Below are 25,381 nucleotides of genomic sequence, written 5' to 3' on the forward strand. Positions count from 1 at the left end.
TTCATATGTGATGGATTTGATAGTCGTCATGTATTCGGCAACTTAGATTCCTTCTTTGGACGTTTTGGCAAGTGTTTCACAGAGGCCAAAAATCCGAGTATGAGATCTATTGGCGTAGGTTTTATTGAGGCGTTCCCATGCCTCTCTGGCTAACTTTGCAAAAGCAACCAGCGGAGCAACAATATCGGTAACTGAGCCGATGATGGCGTTCAACAACAAACTATCTTGTCTTTTTCAGATTCTATATTCTGGATTTGAGACGGTTGCATCACCTTTTTTTATGAGAGTTGATGGTTGGGTGTAGGTGCCATCGACAAACCCCATTAGATCATACCCTTCTAGGAGAGTAATGATCTGGGTTCTCCAGGTGGGGTAGTTTTTGCCGATAAGCTTGAGAGGCAGCATTGAAGGCAACAAGCATTGAACGTAACAACGGAGTTGACAGATGAATTATTGCCAGGGGTGATAACAGTGGGATTTGGGGTGGATTCTCCGGAGATTGACGCGTTGGCCATTTGGTATACGACGAGATAGGATATCGGATGTGAGAAGGAAGGTTTGGCTTAAACAAGGAATAAGGATGAAAAAAAGAAAAAAGGAAAAAAATGCCTATGAAAGCAAGACAGGCTCTGATACCATAATAAATCACAAAGAATTGTGAAATTCTCCTGTCCTTTCTATTGTCTGTACATTGCTCAATATATACAAAATAGTGAGAGATAAAAATAAAAACGTGCCCCTAATTACATGCTATAATGGTGGATCGTGATCTGTACATAATTGCATAGAGATAAATATGTAAAGTATGAAGGTGGGCGAGATTAGTGGAGCTTGATGTGTGATCTTTCTTTCAAGACAAAAGTTCTGGAGCAAATATTGACGATATATAATCTATGGAGGAGGACACACATCATTGTGAAATAGTGTTGCATGTACAAAAAGGATAAGGAGTGAGTGAATCATCTTCACCTGCACTCTTTAGTGGCTTGGGACAACTAGACCATACTTTTGGGTTTGTTTGGGGTTCATTGAGTCCTGCCACGTTTTCAGGGGAGCATGATTGATTCTTGGAGAGTGGGTACCTAAATTCGAGATGCTTGGAGGGTGGCACCCTTAGTGTATAGCAGGGCTTGTGGAGGAATCAAAATAGGAGATTCTTTGACGAAGAGGAGACTCCTATTGGAGTGCTTAAGTTCTCTATTATTACCTCTTTATTTTGTTGGGTTTTTGGATCAAATTGTAAATCTACAGGGGATATAGTGGACTTTTTGGACATGTTGAGAGATTAAGGGCCCTTGTGTGGTCGTTTTGTGGGATGCATTCTCCGGTTGCACATGCGTTTCTAATGATGCTTTACTTGTATAAAAAATATGAGATTTATATATGGACAATACTTGCCTCCTACCATGTAAGAAGGAATTTGCTTTTACTAGCTAATGTGGACCAACAAAATTTTCACTTTAAATATTTTAAAACTAATACTAAAAAACTGGATCAACCAACTTTTAACGGGTTAACGGGCTCAAATTAAAACCCACCAGAAAAATCCCACTTTCAAACTCATCGGTCCTCTTTCCTCTCCCTATTAGATCTACAGCAACACTTCATACAAATCTGATATCCTTATAGAAATATATGTGTGTGTGTGTGTGTGTGTATTTGTAATATAAAGGACAAAAAAAATTAGAAGACAGGCGATAAAATAAGAAGAATATGGAGATTAGGGTTTCGGACAGAGGTTTGTACTATACAAAGATTTGGTACAAATGAGAGAAATGCGATCTGATTGCAAAGAGAGTTCTGCAAATCAAAAAGAGAGAATGGGTGAGAGAGACATTGATCCAGTTGCAGATGGAAGAGAGAGAGAGAGATGAGAGGGAGAAACACGAATGAGAGACAATATCTTGTTATCCGTTTCTTAAACCAGAAATGATGGGTTAATTTGATCCAATTGCAATTGTTTTAATTTTTAGTCACATTTTTTATTTTTATTGGTCCACATCAGCTAGGAAGAAATTTCCTTCTAATAGGGTAGGAGGCAAGTATTGTCCTTTGTATATTATATATAACTTTTTTTTCATTAAATATAATATATATAATTTAGTTATACATATATTATATATAACTAAAATAAGGTTTTATTTTGGATGTTTGAGTGTTCTTTCTCCAACCAACTTTTGAAGCAGCTTTGGGATTTCTGGGATTTCTGTAACTGTACCTGAGCTTAATAACATTAGATTGGCATGTTTAACATTTGGCTGCCAATACCATCTCTTCGGGGAGAAGTATCATTTGTCCACACTTAAATACCTCTCACAAGAATTTTTTTTTTTTTTTTTTTTGGATGTTCCAATAAAAGTGGAGCTGGACATTTTTTGCGTTTAAAATTGTTTTGAAATTCAAAAGATATCATTAATTATACGACGAATCACAAATCTTTATTATTGTGGTACACCTTCCCATTAAAATTAGTTATTTATTTTGTTTAGAAATGCTCTTATTAGAAAAAAATTATATATTAAAGATTCATATCCCTTGTCCAACAAGAAACTTTTGGGAACTCTATGCTAAGACTTTTGAGAATTGTGTTGGGATGTGTCTCACCTGAAGAATGTTGTTCGAAAAAGTTCGAACAAGCAGCACATCTGTCGCACTTTCTTGGTTGGGATTTCTGAAAAGTGCAACTGGTCGCACTATTGCGGACCAGTTGCACTTGCCTAATATGTGCAAGTTGTTTCTTTGAAATTAAGGCAAGACTTGGCTACCAATAAATTGTAATCCTTCTCCAATAAGAGATGGGTTGAAGACTTTATAAATAGAGGTGGAGAAGGTAGAGAAGAAAAAAGGGTGTTAAATATAAAGAGAATGAAGAGACTGTATATATTGATGTATGAGATATGAAGACACATGAGAGTTTATATAGGTGACGAGATGTGTGGAGAGTAAGAAACCTAAACCCTATATAGTAAACCTATACATGGTTAGAATATATTCTACAATATAGTAATAATATATTCTACAATATATTTTAACAGCCCCCTCAAAATCAAGGTGGATTGAATAAAACCATCTTGAGTTATTTGGGCGGCCAAATAAGGCTTTTGCTGATTATGAACTTGAGACTAAAGGTCTATAAGTTTGAAGGTTGATCGCCGAAGGTTGACTGCCAGGGATGGGGCTGATGGTGCCATCCCCGGCGGTGATTACAATAAATTGATAAGATTGTTATCAATAATCGAGAAACTTTGATACCATGTTAGAAATAAGAGAGAGTATAGAACTCTGTATTGTATTGATGTAAGAGATATGAAGATACCTAAACCCTATAGGTGACGGGATGTGTGGAGGGCAAGAAACCTAAACCCTATATGGTAAACCAATACATGGTTAGAATATATTCTACAATATAGTAATAGAATATTCTACAGTATATTCTAACAAAGGGTATGAATTGGTGAGAATATAGGGATGTAACCTTATAAAAGAAGGGTTTGCTCTGAGCCCAAAAAGATTCGTGAGAGCTAAGGGTGGGTGAGTGCATTCTCTGCTATTGAAATATTTTCTTCTTTTCTTCTCTCCATGGACATACCCCTAGAGTATTAGGTGAGCCATGTTAAATATTGTATGTTGTGCCTGATTGGTGTATGATTGTATCTCCATATATGCATATGCATGTTTGATGATTGTGTGATGATATGCTTCTGCTATGCTATGCCTGAATGAAGTGGGATTTAATTCGCAACAACTAGTACCAAAGCTAGTTGAAGGAAGCTAATATTCCCAACAAACTGAGCACAAGAAATATGGTAATCTCTTGGGTGAGTCAAGTGATACAAGGGTCTATAGAGATCGTTGGTAAATTTGAAAAAATACCATTAATGAGTTAAAAAGAAAGAAACATTTGACTAAGAGGTTCGGACCATGGTTAGTAAAATACAGTGAGAAAATACGTACATGTAAACATATAAATATTATTTTATTTTTAAATAAAAATAAAAAAATACGAATACAGACATGTTCGGGTATAATATTTTTTTTTGTTACAAAATTGACTACATGTATACTATTTTTCTTTTCTTATGCCTTCATTTCAATCAATAATATAAAAGACTAAAAATAATAATAAAGTATGAAGTGTTGTAGAGAAATGAATAATTTAGAACATTGAAGAGTTTGTTGAAAGTAGTACATTGGAGAAGATTTGAGGAGAGCAGAGATTTTGTGAATATGTATATACTTAGGTGGAGAGATCTGGAAACTAAATCCTAAGCATTTATTGTAATGCATCATGACTGAGGATGTGTATATATAGGTAGGAGTCATAACTAAAATAAGTGGGCATGAGAAGTTTGACGAGCGAGTAGATAGATGAAGACGGAGAGTAAAGTTTGGTACGTTTGAAAAGAATAAAACGACTACGTCTTACACTAATAATTTGGGTACTTTTAATGAATTTACTATCTAAGCTCCTTCACGGATTTGTGTACCACTGTCTCAAAATGTAGTATTCTCCTTGTAAAAGAAATTTAGTAATCTCCCTATAATCTTTTATAAATATGGTAATCGTTTCGCTTCATATGGGAATGGAACGTCAAACTTTTTTTTGTGATTCATTATTGTTTCTGAGTAAATCTACAACACGTGTTTCCCTCAATGACGAAGCCAGTATAGGTCCGGGGCACGTGCCCCCTTGGATTTTTTCCTTCCCTTATTATATATATATATATATATATATATATATATATATATTCCTATAATATGTATATATTTTTTGAAAATGTGTTAAAATGCCCCCCTCAAATTTCTCCTTCCCTTGTATATTTTATATGCTTCCTTAAATTGTTTCATTATATTCCATATATGTAATTTATTAATTTATCTCATTCCAAAAATATCAATCTCTATATATATCCACCTATTTCTCTTTATGTATATATACTCCAAAAACACTAATTTATATGTATTTAATGTACAATGTGCCCCTGAACAAAAATTCTGGCTCCATCCCTCTTTCCCTAGCATAATAAATTAATATCAAACTCGCAGACACCTATCATTTAGAAAGTGGGATTATGTAAAAGTTCTTGTGATTGTCTTAAAGCATTATAAGTGACATTTATTTTGTTAGTGGACAAGAACCCAACTACAATTATTTTCATTTCTAATAAGAAACATGCCCTTTGGCCAAAAATGGCTAATAATAAGATGACAAGGACTTCTTCATCTTTTATTAGTTGTCCATTTTTAACTTTTCAATTTTTTGAAGGGGATATGTCCTTAAAAGTTAAAAGGGTAATTATGAAAAGATAGTATTTATTTAGTTTGACTTTTCAAATTGAACAACTAATTTGGATATCTTAAAAAGAAAAGTGGACTACTAATATGTGACAAAGATAGAAGCATTTTAGCAATAATTGTGGAAGCTAAAGTGGCAAGTGATTGAAGTAGTATACATTAAGTGAGTGGGACATGCCATGTCATTAACATACCTATCCAATGATAAGGGCATCCGGTATACATGAGTGAGTGGATAATAAAGGAGTAAATTTGAGAGAGGGAGATGGTGTGAGTGGAGACTAGATAGCCACGACAGTAGGCCCCACCCCTCCATCATCTATCCCAATATCCACGGATAGAGAGAGTCAAATAGATTATCTCTCGTCACTTTTTGGAACATTTTCTGGAATCCGCTTTTTACTTTTTGGTTACTGGGTCCTCACTTTTTCTCTCTCCCCCATCATTCTAGCCGATCAAATGGCTCTCTCTCAACAACTCTTTTTCTTCTTTTCTTTTTTTTAATATTTATAAATACTATTTGAACTCTACCTAAAATTCTTATCATTCAACAATTATCTCCTTCAATATGAAAATTTTATTTGATTGAATTGCACTTAATTTATGCATCTTCATCGCCAAATTGATTCTACATACGTTCAATGAGATCTCTACTAAAATCAACAATGTCCACTCTATTGCGAATCCTGCTTAGGCGAGAGGAAATGTGATCCACCAAGATCAATGGGTTTCGAATGTAATGTGGAAGAGAGATTGGCTCCCCAGTCGGAGGTGTCCATTGCAAACTGTATTCACGCTCGTATTTTATGATCATATTGTGTAATATGATACACATTCTCATTATCTTATTCAAGTCTTCTTTATTCCAAAAACGCAATCGTTCTTGCGTTATAACCCACCTCATCTGCATTGGTGATTTTCGGTGTGTCAAATAGAATATCATGGTCTGAAATGCGAACGTTGGGACGTCAATGTCATAAACCGAGCATTCCTTATCTCTTCAGCATCCTTCCTAATGGCTTCTTGTTTGTTAGCAAACGATTTCCCTTTGACAGTTGTTGGATGCGGGATGGTCTGCATCAAAATTGTCTACTTAGAATATATACCATCAGATAGGTAATACCCTATTGTACACCAGTGCCCATTCACCTCATAATTAACCGAGGGCAATGTACCATTGACCATGGTCTTGAATACTGGGGAATGATCGAGGATGTTCAAGTCACTGTGTGAACCAGCCATACCAAAGAAAGCATGTTAGGTCGACAGATCTTTCGACGCAACGGCCTCCAATATGAGGGTAGGCTTACGGTTTCTTCCCATGTACATGTCATGCCACTCTGAGGGGCAGTTTTTCCATTCCTAATGCATACAATCTACAAAGCCAAGCATATCTAGGAATCCTCTCTCCTCACCTTCTCGAAGCAGACGTGCAATGTCGTCTGTGTTTGGTGAGCGTTTGTACCGCTCCACATACAGAATAATTATAGCATCACAAAACCTTTTCAAGCTTTCGATCGCAATGCGCTTGAAAATCATATACTTGTCACAAAGATCCGCTGAAATTCTATAGGCGAGTATATGTATCGAAACAATCTTCTTCTATATAGGAGTGTATAGGGGCGGAGCAAGAAATTTTAGGTTAGGGGGGCCGGATTTCTACTATGTAACTAAAGTTTGAAAATTTTATAAATCAACTGTAATATGATTTTTTATAAATACTAGTTGTAGTATATATACTTTGAGAAAATTCAAAAATGAGAAAAATACAACTTAATAATAGATGAAAAATTAAAATTAAAAAGGAAAATATAGAGAAAAAACGATTCATTACAATTTAAAAGAGAAGATGTATAGAAATAAGCATTGTCAGGTAATCAAATTTTCTTCATCAATTGTTCCAATTTTTCAAAATATAATTTTTGGAAGAAAATTTTCGAGTATTAAAAGGAAAATATAGAGTAAAAAATGATGAATTACAATTTAAAAGAGAAGATGTACAGAAATATGCATTGTCATATAATCAAATTTCTTCATCAATTGTTTCAGTTTTTCAAAATATAATTTTTGGAAGAAAATTTTCGAGTATTTTGATTTCATGTGGGAAAGATATACCTAGATGAAAGATTAGAAAAAAATAATGAATTTTAACTAAATAAAATAATTTTAAATTACACAAGATGTTACCAAAGATTGTTATATAATTCTAGATATTTTTCTTGTAGATATCATTGTACAAAAATGTTTGACAAAAAATGCTTGAAGCTTTTTTATTAAACATGATGGAACATTAATGATTTTTATCCCTTTTTTTCCTCTCTTGAATTAATATTATAGATATTGTACGCGTATATATAAATAAATTAACAATGTGTTATAATAACAACTATAATAATAATGAGTTTCTTCAAAATATTTGAGCTTTTAAAAGTATAGTTAAAAGGGTTCAAGTAGAACTTTTTTAAAATTTCAAGAAGACATACAAAATAAAAATTTGGGGGGCCAATTGAAATTTTTAATGATTTTTAGGGGTCATATTTATAAATTAATTACTATTTAAAGGATAGTAATCAAAAAATTCAAAAAGTTGGGGGGGTGTCATGGCCCCTGCCCTCTAGCTCTGCCCCTAGGAGTGCACCCCATATGACTGAGGGTATCGGGTTTTTGGATTTACCATTCGTCATAAGTTGTAACATTGTTCAAAATGCGAAAAAACAACTCTCGTTGCATCCTGGTGGATAAGTTGGTTTTCAGCAAAGTAATCTAGGAATAGTCATTGTGTTGCCTCATCTCGGTCACGTTTAATATATTTTCTCTTACGAGATTGAAAGAATGCCCGCACCCTATCAAGCGATAACAACCTCCTCATAGCATTCATCTGTTTTTGAATAATAAAGATGAAAACTCGAAGAAGATAAAATGGACTCGAGGATGCAAAGGGGTGGACTTGAGTATTGAAATAAGATAGAATGAGTGGTTTATACAAATTGAAATATAACCGTTGTAATATAGCCGTTAGGAAAAAGACAAACAAACAATTAAAAAAATCATTTAATTTTTAAATAAATTAATTAAAAATAATAAAACAAAATTATTTTTTTTTCATTTAAATTTTTAAATAAATAATTTAAATAATAATAAAATGATGTAGTAATTGAATGCTGAAGCCTTTATGGCCCGTTTGGACCGCCAGGGGCCAAACGTACATGCTGACATATTTTCTGGGTTGATCCCGAAGAGTGCATTTTTGACCGAACAGGAGAGTTTTTTAACTGGAAACAGCCAAACGAACAAAACTCACTGCTACGCCATGACGTAACGTGCTTTTTGGTGAAATACCATCGTTTAGGGCCTCAAAACGAGATTTTTCGGTCCGGAAGAAGCCTATCGAATATTTCGGGATTTTTGTTTGTTGTCTAAACAAACTCGGATTACATTCATATTTTATATTTAGCAGTTTTATTTTATTAGGTTTCTTTCTCAATTTTTTCAAAATTCTTAGAGAAACTTTATTTTTAGGATTATTTTCGAGTTTTAGTATCTTTCGGGATTCGTTTTCCTCATGTTATAATGATTCAAGTTGCGGTTAGTTTCCTTATGGATTATCGTTTTCTTTCATTATAAATATGTGTAATATAGAGATCAGAATCATTCATTCAATTATCAAATAATATATCAGATTTCTCTGAATTATTTTTTCGTTTTATGGATTCAAAACACCCACCATGCGGATTCAAGGTAACTTGTTCCTGATGAACAAATTTATCGTTTTCGCGCTTACATCAGTTGGTGTCAGAGCCTTGTCTTTTCTTGGTGACGGCAACCTCGCTAGCGACGAAGATCGACAGAAAGAGGCTATTTCGAGGGCCGAATTCCAGGACTTTCGATAGACAACCCAACAAGCGTTGCAAGAAATTCAAGCAACCCTTGCTGGGCTCGTGTTAGGTCCAAATCAGAATCGCGATTACAACAGGGTGTGAAACGTTGATGAAGATCGCGTTCGTCCTTTTTGGAATCGCAACCCCATCCCGCCACGTAGGTAGCCAGCCAACGAGGAAGACTTCAGTGATGATGACTACGCTGAAGAGGTGCTTGGGGAAAATAGAGGGCCTGAAAGATATCGGGATCAAGGAGATCATGATTCTAGGGAGTTTCATATGAAGATTGATCTCCCTAGTTTTAACAGTAATCTTAATATTGACGATATCTTGGATTGGTTGACAGAAGTTGAGAGATTCTTTGATTACTATAAGAAGGTGAAACTAGTGGCATATAGGCTCAAGGAAGGAGCTTCTGCGTGGTGGGAACAACTTCAGGTTGCTCGCGAACGGCAAGGGAAGACACCAGTACGCTCCGGGCAGAAGATGCAGTGTCTGATAAGGGCAAGATTCCTGCCACCAAATTATGAGCAAACTCTATTCCAGAAGTATCAGGATTGCAAACAGGGAAGTCGAACGATTCAAGCCTATACGGAGGAATTCAATCAATTGACATAAGGAAACTGAGATGCAACGAGTTGCTCGTTATCTAAATGATCTACGATATGCCATTCACAATAGAGTGTCAACACAAATAATTTACACTTTAGCAGAAGCCACGAATGCATATCCAAAAAGATAAGAAGGTGAAACTAGTGGCATATAGGCTCAAGGAAGGAGCTTCTGCGTGGTGGGAACAACTCCAGGTTGCTCGCGAACGGCAAGGGAAGACACCAGTACGCTCCTGGCAGAAGATGCAGTGTCTGATAAGGGCAAGATTCCTGCCACCAGATTATAAGCAAACTCTATTCCAGAAGTATCAGGATTGCAAACAGGGAAGTCGAACGATTCAGGCCTATACGGAGGAATTCAATCGGTTGATGTAGGGAAACTGAGATGCAACGAGTTGCTCGTTATCTAAATGATCTGCGATATGCCATTCACGATAGAGTATCAACACAAATAATTTACACTTTAGCAGAAGCCACGAATGCAGCAACCAAGACAGAGGGCCTTTTTGGAGAAAGCGAAAACACTAGCCAGCTCTAGGAATTACTTTGATTCGAGGCATTCATCTACAAACAAAGCAAAACAACCCATATATTCTCAACCTTCCGTTCCAACAGTACCTAATTCGGCTAGTACTAGTACTCAACCAAAGAAGACCGGAACAGCTCCCATAACAAGTCGGGATACATCCAAAAATAATCCCTACAAACGACCAGACCCCATGAAGTGTTATCGATGCGGGCAACAAGGACATCGATCTAATGAATGTCCCCAAAGGCGCTCAGTCAATTTAAAAGAGCTTAGGGGTGAGGAGGATCAAGATAGAGAAGTTGACGAAGGGTTTCCTTTATACGATAAGGAAAAAATGATCTGAGAAGACGAGGGGATCTACTCTCACATTCTCTAGTTGTGCGAAGGTTGTTACTTGCCCCGAAAACGAAAGAGCATCCACAACGGCATAATATATTTAAGACACGATGCACTATCAATAAGAAAGTTTGTGATGCTATTATTGATGGTGGCAACAGCAACAATATTGTGTCAAAGGTGATGGTCCAGAAGTTAGGGCTGAAAATAGAGACGCATCCGAGTCCCTACAAAAATGACTGGATTAAAAAAAAGGGCAGAAACAAGGGTTACAGATATCTGCCGGGTTTCCTTTTCTATTGGGAATAAGTATATTGATGAAGCGTTGTGCGATGTTGTTGATATGGATGTTTGTCACTTGATTCTGGACAGACCATGGCAGTTTGACGTCCGCCACTCATAAGGGAAGAAATAATATTTACATGTTTCATAAAGGAAGGCAGAAGATTGTGTTAGGTCCTATGACCAAAGAGAATTTTTTCAAGGTTTCACAAGCTAAGGGAAAATCTATTCTTTTAAGTGGTAGTAGGCAGTAGTTTTTGGAGGACGCCAAGGAGTCCGGACAATTTTTGGCGCTGGTGGTTGGAGAAGAGGTGTCTGATACTCCTACAATTCCAACAGTATTACAACCCATGCTTGAAGAGTTTCGAGAGATTATTCCAGACGAGTTGCCTAGTGGTCTACCTCCTATGCGAGATATTCACCACCACATAGATCTTGTGCCTAGTGCTAGTCTGCCGCATTTATCGCACTATCGCATGAGTCCGAAGGGAGTGTCAGATTCTGCAGGACCAAATTGAGGAGTTGGTTCAAAAGGGTATGGTAAGAGAGAGTATGAGTCCATGTGCTGTTCCAGCTTTGTTAGTACCAAGGAATGATGGTAGTTGGCATATGTGTATCGATAGCAAAGCCATCAACAAGATCACCATCAAGTACACATCCTATTTCATGATTAGATGATATGTTAGATATGCAGGCTGGTTTAAAACTCTTTTCAGAGATTGATTTGAGAAGTGGCTACCACCAGATTCGTATTAAACCAGGAGACGAATGGAAGACTGTTTTTAAGACTAAGGAGTGTTTATATGAATGGTTAGTGAAGCCGTTTGGGTTGTCTAATGCTCCAAGCACTTTAATGATGATTATGAATCAGGTATTGAAACCTTTTATTGGCAGATTCGTTGTTGTCTATTTTGATGATATCCTGATTAATAGTCCGTCAGATATGGCGCATCAATCGCACTTGAGGGAGGTACTGACAGTTTTGCAGGCAAACAAGTTGTACATCAATCCGAAGAAGTGCAATTTTATGACCAACAGTTAATTGTTTCTGGGTTTTGTGGCGAGTGCTGAAAGCATTCGGGTTGATGAGGGAAAAGTTTGAGCAATTCGAGAATGGCCCACACCAAAAACAGTAGGCGATGTGCGCAGTTTTCATGGTTTAGCAACGTTTTATCAGAGATTCATCAGAAATTTCAGTAGTATTCTTGCTCATATTACAAAATGCATGAAGAATGGTAAATTTAAATGGGGCGAAGAGGTTAAACAGAGCTTTGCGCTGATAAAAGAAAAACGGTCCAATGCACCTATTCTAACATTGCCAAGTTTTGAGAAATTGTTTGAGGTTGAGTGTGATGCCTTAGTTGTCGGAGTTAATGCTATTCTATCCCAAGAGGACAGACTAGTTGCGTTCTATAGTAAGAAGCTTAGTGATGCAAGGAAGAAGTGGACTACCTATGAGCTTGAGTTCTATTCAGTGATACATGCATTGAAGGTTTGGGAACATTATCTAGTGCAGAGAGAGTTCGTTATTTACACTGATCATCAGGCTTTGAAGTTCATCAATAGTCAGAATAATATTAACAGGATGCATGCTAGTTGGGTTTCTTTTCTACAGTGATTTACCTTCTCATTGAGGCATAAATCAGACCAGCAAAACAGAATCGATAATGCACTTCGCCGAAGAGCAGCACTCCTGATGACTTTGTGAGCTGAAGTTGTGGGTTTTGAGTGTTTGAAGGAGTTGTATGGGAAAGATTATGACTTCAAGGAATTCTGGGCTAAGTGTCAGGCTGGACATGTTGCTGAAAGTATGCACATACAAGAGGGATTTCTTTTTCGTGGTAATCAACTTTGTATTCCGAGGAGTTCCCTTCATGAGCAGATTATTCATGAATTACATTGTGACATTTTAGGTGGACATCTTGGTCAAGATAAGACCATAGCCTTGGTCGAAGAGCGATATTATTGGCCACAACTCAAGAGGGATGTTGGCGGCCATGTATGGCAGTGTCCTATCTGTCAATCTGCTAAAGGTCATTCTTAAAACACTGGTCTTTATATCCCTCTACCTACATCATATTCTCCTTGGGAGGATTTGTCCACGGACTTTGTCCTAAGACTTCCACGCACTCAACGAGGGGCAGATTCAATTTCTGTAGTTGTTGATCGTTATTTGAAGATGGCTCACTTCATAACTTACAAGAAGACTTCTGATGCTACACATGTTGCAAATCTGTTCTTCAAGGAAGTTGTTTGTCTTCATGGAGTTCCTAAGTCCATCACTTCAAATAGGGACACCAAATTCCTATCCCATTTTTAGAGGACTTTATGGAGGCATTTTGATACATCTTTGAATTTCAATAGTACTAGTCATCTGCAATCTGATGGTCAAACAAAGGTGGTTAATTGGACTTTAGGCAATCTGATTCATTGTATTTCTGGTGAGAAACCAAAACAGTGGGATCTTGCGTTATCACAGGCAGAATTTGCATACAACAACATGGTTAATTGGTCAACAGGCTAGTCACCTTTTGCTACTGTTTACTGTTATCCGCCGAAGCATACGCTAGATTTGGTCCCACTTTCGAAGCTGCCTAGAAAGAGTGTTGCTGCAGAACACATAACAGATCACATCCAAGCCATTCAGGGTGATGTTCGAATGCATCCTGAACAAGCAAATGCAAAATACAAGCAGCAGACAAAAAGAGGCGGAAGAAAGTCTTTCAAGAAGGAGATTTAGTTATGGTTTTTCTACGCAGGAGAGGTTTCCTGTTGGTACCTACAACAAATTGAAGAACGAGAAATATAGGCCTTATCAGATTCTGAAAAAGATTAATGATAATGCTTATGTTGTTAATCTTCCCGAAGACATGGCTATTTCTCCTACATTTAATGTTGCAAATCTATTTGAGTATTTTCCGCCAGATGAGACGCGCTCTTTCAGTCTTAACTAGAGGACTAGTTCTTTTCAAGCAAGGAAGACTGATGTAGAATTGATTGTTGAAGCCTTTATGACCGTTTAGACCGCCAGGGGACCAAACGACATATTTGACGAGTTCTTTTCAAGCAGGGGAGACTGATGTAGAATTGATTCTAAAGCCTTTATGGCCTGTTTGGACCACTAGGGGCCAAACAGGCATGCTGACATTTTTTCTGGCTGATCCCGAAGTATGCGTTTTTTACTTGACAGGAGAGTTTTTTGAGTGGAAACGGCCCAACGAACAAGACTCACCGTTATGTCGTGACGTAACGAGTTTTTCGACGAAATACCATCGTTTAGGGCCTCAAAACGGGGTTTTTCAGTCTAAAAGAAGCTTATCGAATATTTTGAGATTTTTGTTCGTTGTCTAAACGAATTCGGATTGCATTCATATTTTATATTTAGCAGTTTTATTTTATTAGGTTTCTTTCTCTATTTTTTCATAATTTTTAAAGAAACTTTATTTTTAGGATTATTTTCGGGTTTTAGCATCCTTTCGGGATTCGTTTTCCTTATGTTATAAGGATTCAAGTTGCAGTTAATTTCCTTATGGATTAGCGTTTCTTTCATTATAAATATGTGTAATACACCTACCTTATGGATTAAAGGTAACATGTTACTCGTGAACAAATTTATCGCTTCCGCTTACATCATAAAATAATAAAGTAGATAACGAGATAGTGGGCTACACACCATGGGACATAGTTAGTAAAAAAAAAATGGATAGATAATCTTATAACTACATACCGAATGCCCTAATATACCCAAATATAATTGGCTTTTGATCATCCTTTGAAAACTATTCCAAATATTATAAAATTAAAATTGCCATTTGCAGAACTTGAGGAAACCCTTGTGATTCATGTATAAACCTAAAAGAATGATCTAGTCTACATGACTTTTGTACAGTGCCTTACAATTTGTCAAGGGAGAGTTGTAAGTTTTGAAGGAATAAGTATTGGGAATGAATATTTAAGTTGTTTCAGATGTAATAAGCTTTTGGCATTAAAAGTAGTGGAATTGGAGGTGAGAATGTCCACCTATCCCAAAATAAAAGTCTCATTTGAAAAGTCAAAGTACTAATTTTTTTAACATTATCAATTTAACCTTCTTACATTTAATTTATAAAAAGTAAACCATCACATCCATCTGGACCAATATAAATAGATTTGGTAATTCATTCACTACCAATATAATAAAAATAATAATAATACTAAAATTCATCATCTTAAAAAGTTAGATTCCCAAAAATGGACATTTATTTTGGGACGGAGGTAATATATAGTTTGGGAAGTAAGTGTCTATAATATAGAAATCTTTAGTTCTGATTCTTTTTTAGCTTTAGAGCATATTATGTCTCCCCTAAGAAGCACGAAAACGGATATGGGACAAGGATACGACATGACACGATAAATCTTAAAAAATTATTACACAAACACAGTGGGAACACGACAAATAATAAATATTATATATATATATATATATGATGTTGTACTTAAGAAATTAAGAGAGATTATTTTTTATCAACCTAATAATGAAAAAAAAAAATGTGTTTTACTGAGAAAAAGAAAGAACAATAGAAAGAGAGTTATGAGAAAAGAGAAAAATAGATAAATAAAATAAAAAAATAAAAAAGAAGATTGGGGTTTTGTTAGGAAAAAATTAAGAAAAAGAATAATAGAAGAATCAATAGAAGAGAAAATGTTCACGGAAACAAGAGGAAAAAGAAGAAGAAAAAAAAAAAGAAAAGAGGACAAAGAATAAGAGAGAGAGAGGCGATCCACCAGGAGGGAAGTTTGGTAGGTGGGAGTTTTAGAGTGTTTCTCAAGTTCATCATAGTGCTTTATTTGAGGTGGAATAAATCTTCAGTTGAGGTGGAGCTATGACGAGATCCTTGTTCGAGATGGAGTAATGGAGAAGCACGTAAAGATTGAATTTTGAGCCAAGGTGGAGATTGTTGGGTTTGTGGCTCAAAATTTGTGTGCAGAAATTAATTTCCTTTTCCGTTTTCGAAGGTTGAAATTTGTGAAGGAAATTGTGTCTTTGTTAAGTTTCTATTTTAGAGTTGTAATCATTATGGTAAAGCCTTGTAGGCAAGTTGAGAAATACTTGTCTAATAAGGAATTGGGTGTGATTATTATGGCAACTCCTTGTAGGCAAGTTGAGGAATAGTTGTCCAACAAGGAATTAAGTTTGAAGACTCTATAAATAGAGATGGGTATGAGGGGTTTAGAGAGAGAGAGAGAGAAGAGAATATGTAAGGGGTTTAATGATGAGTGTTGTGAGGAGAGGAGTGAATATATGTAATTCCCGAGTGTATACATGTAGCCTCATAAGAGATGATGAGTGAATGAGTGGGGTTTTGACATGTGATTGTATATTCTCTTACTTGATTCATAATAGTGAAATCTCTCTCTCCCATGGACGTAACCCTATTATTGAGTGAACCATGTAAAATATTGTGTTGTGCGTTGATGTGTGTGATTGTTATCTCCATATATGCTTGTGTTGATGTGATGTGATGTGATGTGATGATGTTTCCGCTATGTGTGATGAAGGAGGGATTTAACTCTCAACAACAGCCGACCGTTGAGTGGGTTAGAGGGAGTTAATTATCCCCAACAACTGGTATCAGAGCTGATGGTGGGTCGGAGCTTGTGATTGGTCCTGAAGATCAGTAAAAGATGATTGCTGCGAAGTTCGTCAGAGCAAAAGATGATCGTGAGGTGCTATTCAATCAGAGTTGATGGTGACATGAAGGTATGAAGAAGATGATGGTGTGAAGCCCATGAGAAACAAGTCTTAGGACAAGTTAGAGGATGCTCATTTTCAAGATGGGACAAAGGTGATAGAGATGAAGCCCACAAGGAACAAGTTTTAAGGACAAGCCAAGAGTGGCTGTTAATTCTCAAGATGGGGCAAAGGGTGTGAAGAATGAAGGGGTTTGCTCTAAGCCCGATAAAGAGCAAAGAGGAATATGAAGAGTGAAGATGAGAGGTTTATTGCTTTGAGCCAGAAAGCAATTAATGAAAATGAGTTGAAGATTGGTGGGTTGCCATGCGTAAGCAATTAAACACCAATGGGATGGATAGAGAAGATAGAAGAAAAATGAAGAATGATGAATTTGAAAAAAGGTGGAGATTGTTAGAGTGTTTCTCAAGTTCATCATAGTGCTTTATTTGAGGTAGAGAAATCTTCAGTTGAGGTGGAGCTCTGAAGAGATCCTTATTCGAGGTGGAGCAATGGAGAAGCACGTAAAGATTGAATTTTGAACCAAGGTGGAGATTGTTGGGTTTGTGGCTCAAAATTTGTGTGCAGAAATTAATTTCCTTTTCCGTTTTGGAAGGTTGAAATTTGTAAAGGAAATTGTGTCCCATTAAGTTTCTATTTTAGAGTTGTGATCATTATGGTGAAGCCTTGTAGGCAAGTTGAGGAATACTTGTCCAACTAGGAATTGAGTGTGATCATTATGGTAACTCTTTGTAGACAAGTTGAGGAATACTTGTCCAACAAGGAATTGGGTTTAAAGACTCTATAAATAGAGATGGGTATGAGAGGTTTAGAGAGAGAGAGGAGAGAAAATATGTAAGGGGTTAAATGGTGAGTGTTGTTAGGAAAGGAGTGAGTATATGTAAGTCCCGAATGTATACATGTAGTCTCATAAGAGATGATGAGTGAATGAGTGGGGTTTTGACATTTGGTTGTATATTCTCTTCCTTGATTTATAATAGTGAAATCTCTCTCCCATGGACGTAACCCTAGAGTTGGGTGAACAATGTATTGTGCATTGATGTGTGTGATTGTTATCTCCATATATGTTTGTGTTGATGTAATGTGATAATGCTTCCGATGTGTGTGATGAAGGAGGGATTTAACTATCAACAACAGCCGACCGTTGAGTAGGTTGGAGGGAGTTAATTATCCCCAACAGGGAGAACAACAAAAAGTCAAAGATAATGTGCAAGAGTTTGAACCATTAAACTAAAATATAAGCATAAATAGCTGATTATTTAATATAACATTGTTTTTTAAAACAACAACATTTAAGTAATTATGCAATGACTATCATAATACAACTCCTCATATTTACACTTCAACCTAACTTTCTTTCTAAAACTTTCTAAAAATCCCAAGTGCCTTAAAAAATAATAATAAATAATAAAATAAGATATAAAAATTAAAATTAAAATTAAGAATGGGACCCGCATGTTGGACACGTATCTATGGCGTGTACAATGCATGGACACGTCGTGTCCACTCCATGTCCGAATATTCAAAAAATAAAAAGTCAAATACATTTTTGGCGTGAATGTCCGACAAAGATTCTTTACCCTTTTAAACATATCCCATGCTTCCTAGATCTAAAGTTATTATGCAGATCGTTTTAGTGGGTGGCTGTTTTGAATTTCATGTGTTCATGTTTTATCTTATGGTAGGAATATAAATATCCAAATCTCAATGTGCTCATCCTATCGAATGCAATATTCTTTATTTTTCTGATTTCCCCTAATGCAGTTCTACAGCCTGCATTTGTGAAAATTACAAACCCATTTGCAGCAGCTACAATGGGCTGTCCTTGAAAATTAAATTTTTGTTTAATTGTTCTTCATATAAATGAACAAATACATAGAATTCATTTATAAACATGGAGAATGTTGGAAAAAATGTTGTTAGGCGAGTCCCCTAACAATATGAATATGCTTTTTATTAAGAAAGAGTAAATTCAAAATGAGGGTGCTCTCACCATGAAACTGTACTCTCGTCAATTTAATCAAATGTGTGATGTCACAATGCAGTCAGTCAATGAATAAGAGTGCAAGTGCGAGCTAACATGAGAACACCCTTATGCTGCGTTTGGTATGCAGGAATAGAATGGAATACTCATTCCAATCATCCCTTTGTTTGGTATGCAATTTAAAGTGGGAATGGTCATTCCATTGGAATGAAAATCCATTCCATAACTAAACATATGGAATGACCATTCCACTCCTAAGTAAATTTTTTTGATAAATCAACTTCCCAAAAAACTCTCATATATTCCAAATCCAAAAACCATACCACAACCACCTCCGCCTTTCACCACCACCACCACCACTGACTTCCACCACTACCACCGCCTTCCACCACCACCATCGACTTTCACCACTACCCACCACTTTCCACCACCATCGCCGCCGCCGCCACCACCATTGCCTTTTACCACCATTACCCCCTTTTGCCACTGCCACCGCCACCGCCTTTCACCACCTTCCACCACAACCTTCCGCCACCGCTACCACCTTCCGCTGCCGCCTTCTTTCACCACTGCCACCGCCACCTTCTTCCACCACCACCATCACTATTACCGTCTTCCACCACCGCTGTCGCCATAGCCTTTCAACACCACCGCCGCCGCCATCGTCTTCCACCACTGCCACAACCACCACCACCACCGTCACCACCTTCCACCACCGCCACCACCACTGCCTTTTTCCACCACCGCTGTCACTGCCTTCCGCCGCCGCCACCACAGCTATCGCCTTCCGCCGCCGTCATTGCCACTATCCACCACCGCCACCGCCACTCCTTCCACTACCGCCACTTCCACTGCCTTCCACCACCACCGTCACCGCCTTCCACCACGAGCACCACCGCCACCTCCAGTGCCTTCCACCACCACCACCACAATCACTTCCATTGTCTTCCACCACCGCCACCTACACCACTATCTACCTCCACCACCACCATCACCACACTACTGCCACCATCTCCCACCACCACACTACTGCCACCGTCTCCCACCATTGCCGCCGCCGCCACCGCCGCCTTCTTCCAACACCACCACGTATACCACTACCACTTTCCACCTCCACCACCATAGTCACCACCATCCACCACCGCCATTGCCACCATTTAATTTTTAAAAAATTATAGAAAAATGTCATTTTATTAATTTAATTTATTTGTTACTAAGAGGGATAATTTGGAGAACTCAATTTGAAATTTATTCCATTCTAAATTTTAAATTGATCCAACCAAACACTAGAATGGTTATTATCATTTCATTCATACACATTATATATTTACAACCAAACAATAGAATGAGAATGGTCATTTCCTTCCCATCCTCATTTCATTCCCACTTGCATTCCATTTTATTCTTGCACACCAAACACAGCATTATAAATACGTCTTTTGAAATTGACATTTTGCTTCAACCTTCATAAAAATCAAACAATATAAAGAAGGTTAGCTAACCTAGGAGATCATAGCATTCAGAGTGAATAAATTACAAACTTGAATTATTTTGGAGTTAATTTAAAACTAATTATCATTTAGTTTTAATATAATCATATATTTTAAGTTGAATATTATTTCATTAGTAATAAATTTGGAAACCTTAATGTTGGTCTGAAAACTTAGATCTTGAGTTTAAATTGAAAACCAATTTAAAAGTTGTTTTGGTAAGGATTTTAAGTTTTAAAACTGAACTTTGTCTTGAAAAATAAATAAATTTGCATCACATATTCAGAAGCTAGACTTTATAAGCTTTCTGACTAGGGTTATAAATGGACCGAGCTGTCGAGCTGTTCATAAACAGTTCGGGCTCGGCTCGTTAAAAGCTTGGCTCGGGCTCGTTCATGAAGTAAATGAACCAAGCTTGAACAATGCTGAGCTCGGCTCATTAGGTTCGTGAACAAACTCGTTTACTAAAGGGCTTATTTTTATTTTATTTTTTCAAATTTTATATAACAATTGTTTAGCCCATTAGATATAAACCCAGTCCAAACATCATATAAGTTTGTAAGACCAACTCAATTCAACTTTAGGCCCAACTCCACTTAAACTATTACCCTATCAATCACAGCCTTATCTTTATATCACCGTTGGATTGCATTTGTGAACCCCAACCATAGGTAGCCTCACACATCGCGCAACATTGTTTCTTCTTCTCTACTCGGCCACGATCTCCAAATCTCTGAAATATCTAGGATGAAACCCTATCCATGTGCAACCACAACAAATCTTGCAACATCACTCCTCTAATATCTTTCAAGTTTTGACCCAACATCAATTCCTCTTTCGTTTATGGTTATGAAATTCTCTCTTGGGTCATCAATTCCTCTTTCGTTTATAGCTATGAAATCTCTCTCTTGGGTCTTGATGTCTCAATTCAATTTTAGTGTTGGCGAGATCAGATGAAGATGATTGAAGACGGACGTCGGTGAAAGAGATGCAGCATGTTCTTCCATCTTTGAAACAATATAGATCTGAAGTTTCTGGTTTACTCTAAATTTTTTTTTTGGGGGGGGGGGGGATTGAATGCGAGCTCGAGCCGAGCCGAACTAAGCCCGAGCTCACCGAAAAATTGACGAGCCAAGCCCGAGCTCAGTTTGGCCAAGCTCGCACGAGTCCGAACAAGGTAAAGCTCGGCTCGGCTCATTTGCAACCCTATTTCTAACCGAGTCCGAAAAGGTTTCCTAAACTTTCCGAAAACCATAACATTCCTAATTAGTTTGTAATCACTTCAACACTACAAAAATGTGCTCTAGGGTTCTATAAATAGCATAACACAACAGAGACAAGTGCAAGAGAAAGCAGAGCATTATTTTCCTATACAACCGAGGTACTTCATATAGAATGTCCTACAGTATTGTGTGATTGAATTCTAAAGCAATAAGTTCTATTGAATACTTAAAAAACTGGTCAACCACAACATCTACATATCAAAGGATTGAACAACTGATCATTGTAGATTAAAGCACTAATCAGAGAAGCAAGTTGTGTACGGAACAATTTTGTAAACGAGCAGATTGTGTCTGAAGATTCTAGTGAAGAATTTGGTAGATCAATCCGTGCCAAGTGGTAAGTAGACCTTATAAGGTTTGGAAAAATTAGTTAACCTAGTTGTAACTTCTTTCTCATAGTGAATTTGATTTTTCTAGGCTAGGTCTCGCAGTTTTCCTCCGTTTGGATTTTTCACATAAAAATCACGGAGTTTTTGTGTGATTGCATGATCTAATTATTTTTGTTTTCTAGACCTTTGCCTAAATGATAGTTGTAGTGATTTAAAAGTCATTATTGTTTGTTAAAATTGGATAAGACCTATTCACCCCACTAGAGATCAGTTTTGCATCCTATGCGTGCTACTTATAGCATCAAAAGATTCAAAATATTGGATAATAATCTTACGAATTAACGTTTCATTTTCATTTTTTATTCATACCTTCTTGGACATTGAAGCTAGTATGAACTACAGTCCAACCTTATGAGAATCAAAATTAAATAAATAAATAAATTTAAGATAGAAAATGAAAAAAATGTTAATAATTGGAGTAAGAATATAGGTGGACATGCAAAAAACAGTTGACAAATTATTTTAAACATATTTACTAATAGGAAGGAAAAAGCACGCGCGAGAGAGAGAAAAGCATGGTCACAAATGCCAATAGTACTATTTTTTCCAAGTTTATGTTTGAAAAAAATAAATAAATAAATAAATAAATAAATCTAACAGTATCCTAATAATAAGAGAAGTGATAATTAAATGATCAATTACTATACCATAAACCATGTAACCAATTATATGTGGTAGATGCCTTTCTGTTTCCAAATGTGATGTGCAACGTAACGTTTTTTTAATATCGACATCGTATTATATCCACACCTAGTATATCTTAAATCCTACTCACTTAACCTAAGTTCAAAAGATATATAGAGAAACATGGTGGAATCAAAGACTATGTCCAAGATTTAAGGGGATAAGGAAACATGGTGGAATCAAAGACTTATGTCCAAGACTTATCTCCCCTTGTGATCTCCTTGAGGCCAACTTAAGGAATTTTTTGATAATTGCCCAATGTATGTTGGACAAAAGAACATGTACCGGTGATGAATCAATTAGAGTGTTCCAAAGCAGTATGTCCTAGGGGTCGTACATGTATTGAAAGTAAGTAGCTAGAGGATCATTGGATGACTCTTTTCTTTTGTGAGTAAAAAGTGTGAAGAATTAATAATATAATAAGAGGAAGAAAGCAAGAACATATTACACAATCATAAAAATTAGCCTATATTGCACTTCTTCTTTTTTAACTCCTAATGTATCATCAATAGCCAAGGGCTCAATCATGGAAAAAAACGCGGGTGCGTGTTTTCAATTCTAACAAGTCATGTCTATGATGGCTAGCTATTTCATTTAAGGCCACAAGATCATTTCTTGGATGGTTAATTATCTCACCTTACAATTGTGATAATGGCTAATCTACAGATTACACTTCTTCGTTCTCAATAGAACTATTTAAACCCACTATTATGCAACAAAGAATAATAATATCGTATGGGTTACTAACCCAAAAAATAATAGTAATTATATAGTTTTCCTATTCCATGCTTTTTGACATTCACTCAAAACTGCAGATACATAAACTTATGTACCGTGTACGGTGTAACAGAAATGTAAGTATTGATCTGCCATGCAGTAGGTGAAAATGTCACATTTGGGTTCTTTCAGCTTGAATTCAATTTTGTACCAGTAGAGCTTTTTAGCGACAACTAGCCAACACGTGGAATAAAAGGGATTTGGGATCTGAAATTTTAGGTGAAACAAGGAAAGCTCAACTATCAAGAGATCGCATTGACATTGATTGGTAAGATTTGATTCGAGGGAAAAAGATAAAAAGAACAGGAGATCAGCTAGAGAGAGAAGATCATGATCCTTTTGGACAGATAAAGACTGACTGATCGAGATCATTGTACTTGGTGGGGGTACGGTGGTATAAAAACACAAAATTGTACTCATTTAATGTGTGGCATGTTGGCATAATATCTAGCAAAATGATATATATATATATATATATATAAAAACACAAATATAAACTAAAAATCTTTAGAAACCTACTCTTTCCGTTACAGATTTATGCCATTTAACAAGTAATATTTATATAAAAGGAAGGTAAAAAATAAAATGGGAATGATACATCTGATGATGAAATTAATTAAATGAAGGTACGTACCTGGAACTAGAGAACTCATAGAGCTTTCCTTTTGTAGAGAAGATGATGAGTGCAACTTCAGCATCACATAGAACAGACAACTCAAAGGCCTTCTTAAGAAGCCCACTCCTCCGCTTTGAGAAGGTCACTTGCCTACTTGCAGCATTTTCTATCCTTTTCATCTGAGTTTTCCCTCTCACCATTATGTATATATCTATCTATCTATCTATATATTTAGAGCTTACACCTAGTTCAAGAAGACGAGAGAAAATAAAAGAAATTAAATTCCCAAGAAAACCCAGAACAGAAGAAAAAAAAAATGGTTTCACTCTCAAACACAGTACAAACAAATCAAAACCCAGAAAGATTTTCCCAAAATAGAAAGAGGGTTAAAAGGATAAAATTAGAACTCACCCAAAATAGAATAACAAGAAAAAAGCTTTCTTGGGTTGTTGCAGATCTGAAAGCTAGAGGGGGAAAAGAGAGAGAGAGAGAGAGAAAGGGAAGAGGAAGAGAGAAATTAATTGCAAGTGGGAAATCAAATCAAATGTTGTAGGATCTATGGCAGCTGGGTAGGGAAAAAAGTGGAAACCCTAGAAAGATTTACAAGGAAAAACGGACAGAACACATAGATAGAAAGAGAAAGAAGAATGAATTATTAAAGAAAGAGAGAGAGAGAGACTTTGAGAAGGCCAAAACCCTCATCTTTTTTCTTCTTTTGGTAAGCTCACATGGAACACCCACCCAAAAAAAGAACAAAATAAAGAGAGAGAACAAATGGCAACCACATCACTAGTCCATTATAACTATATATAAATATATATATATATATATATATAATCCAAAATAATACTACTGTAGACACATGGACGAACAAAGAAATTGGATTTGAGGCGCGTAAGAATCCATGCTACCCACTTCAAGTGTGGACACGTGGGGTGGGAAGAGTCATTGACAACTTCTGAGTCCGGTGTTTCTTGGATGAAGATAAAGCACGGTTTAGGGTTAGATACCAAAGATTCCTGTCGGTTGCCAGTAAACGTAAATGGTAGTTGCACGTAAAGTTGACGCACTCCCGGGACACACACCCGCGAGAGTGTTTAAAATGGTTTGTCCGTACAAAAGCTAAACAAACGTTATTACTCTTCCCGTACGATGTGGTCAGGGCTCAGGCCAATAGGATTGTGCCAGCGATGCCATAACCAGACCGTGTCACGTGGCTCATCTCTTTTATGCGACGAGTATCACGTGGCTCATTCTTGCTTGGCGCGTCGTGGTCCTTTTCTTCCTCTTTGCATTAAATTGACAATAAGGCCCTCCGATATAAATGATGTTGGGACAAGGATATTGTCCATTGCTATGATTTTTTGACTATTTCATTTTCTCTCTCTTAAATTGACTATTTTATTTTCAAAAAATCAAAATAAAGCAATGCTTTAATTAGTTCTTGTGAACTGTTTTCAACCATTGTAATTTTATGAATTTAAATTCATTTTGAT

At 36.6% G+C, this 25,381-nt stretch overlaps 1 protein-coding gene across 5 annotated transcripts in view; it reads right to left on the reverse strand.

Moving 5' to 3' along the window:
• Nucleotides 1-24,667, reverse strand: part of LOC132286604 (MADS-box protein SOC1-like) — a 50,374-nt gene extending 25,707 nt beyond the window's left edge. For 3 of the 5 annotated variants that reach the window (XM_059788962.1, XM_059788967.1, XM_059788966.1), the window contains exon 1: nt 23,904-24,667. In XM_059788962.1, the coding sequence (XP_059644945.1) occupies nt 23,904-24,085 (182 nt within the window). In that variant the 5' untranslated portion in view covers nt 24,086-24,667. The remainder of the gene's footprint in view (nt 1-23,903) is intronic. The other 2 variants (XM_059788963.1, XM_059788965.1) reach the window with 2 other exon arrangements.
• Between the last annotated feature and the right edge of the window lie 714 nt (nt 24,668-25,381).

This window comes from Cornus florida, unplaced genomic scaffold (genome assembly GCF_030987335.1).
Source record: "Cornus florida cultivar Cherokee Brave unplaced genomic scaffold, ASM3098733v1 CherokeeBrave_3.0.0_Hap2_Chr11, whole genome shotgun sequence".
Taxonomy (NCBI): Eukaryota; Viridiplantae; Streptophyta; class Magnoliopsida; order Cornales; family Cornaceae; genus Cornus; species Cornus florida.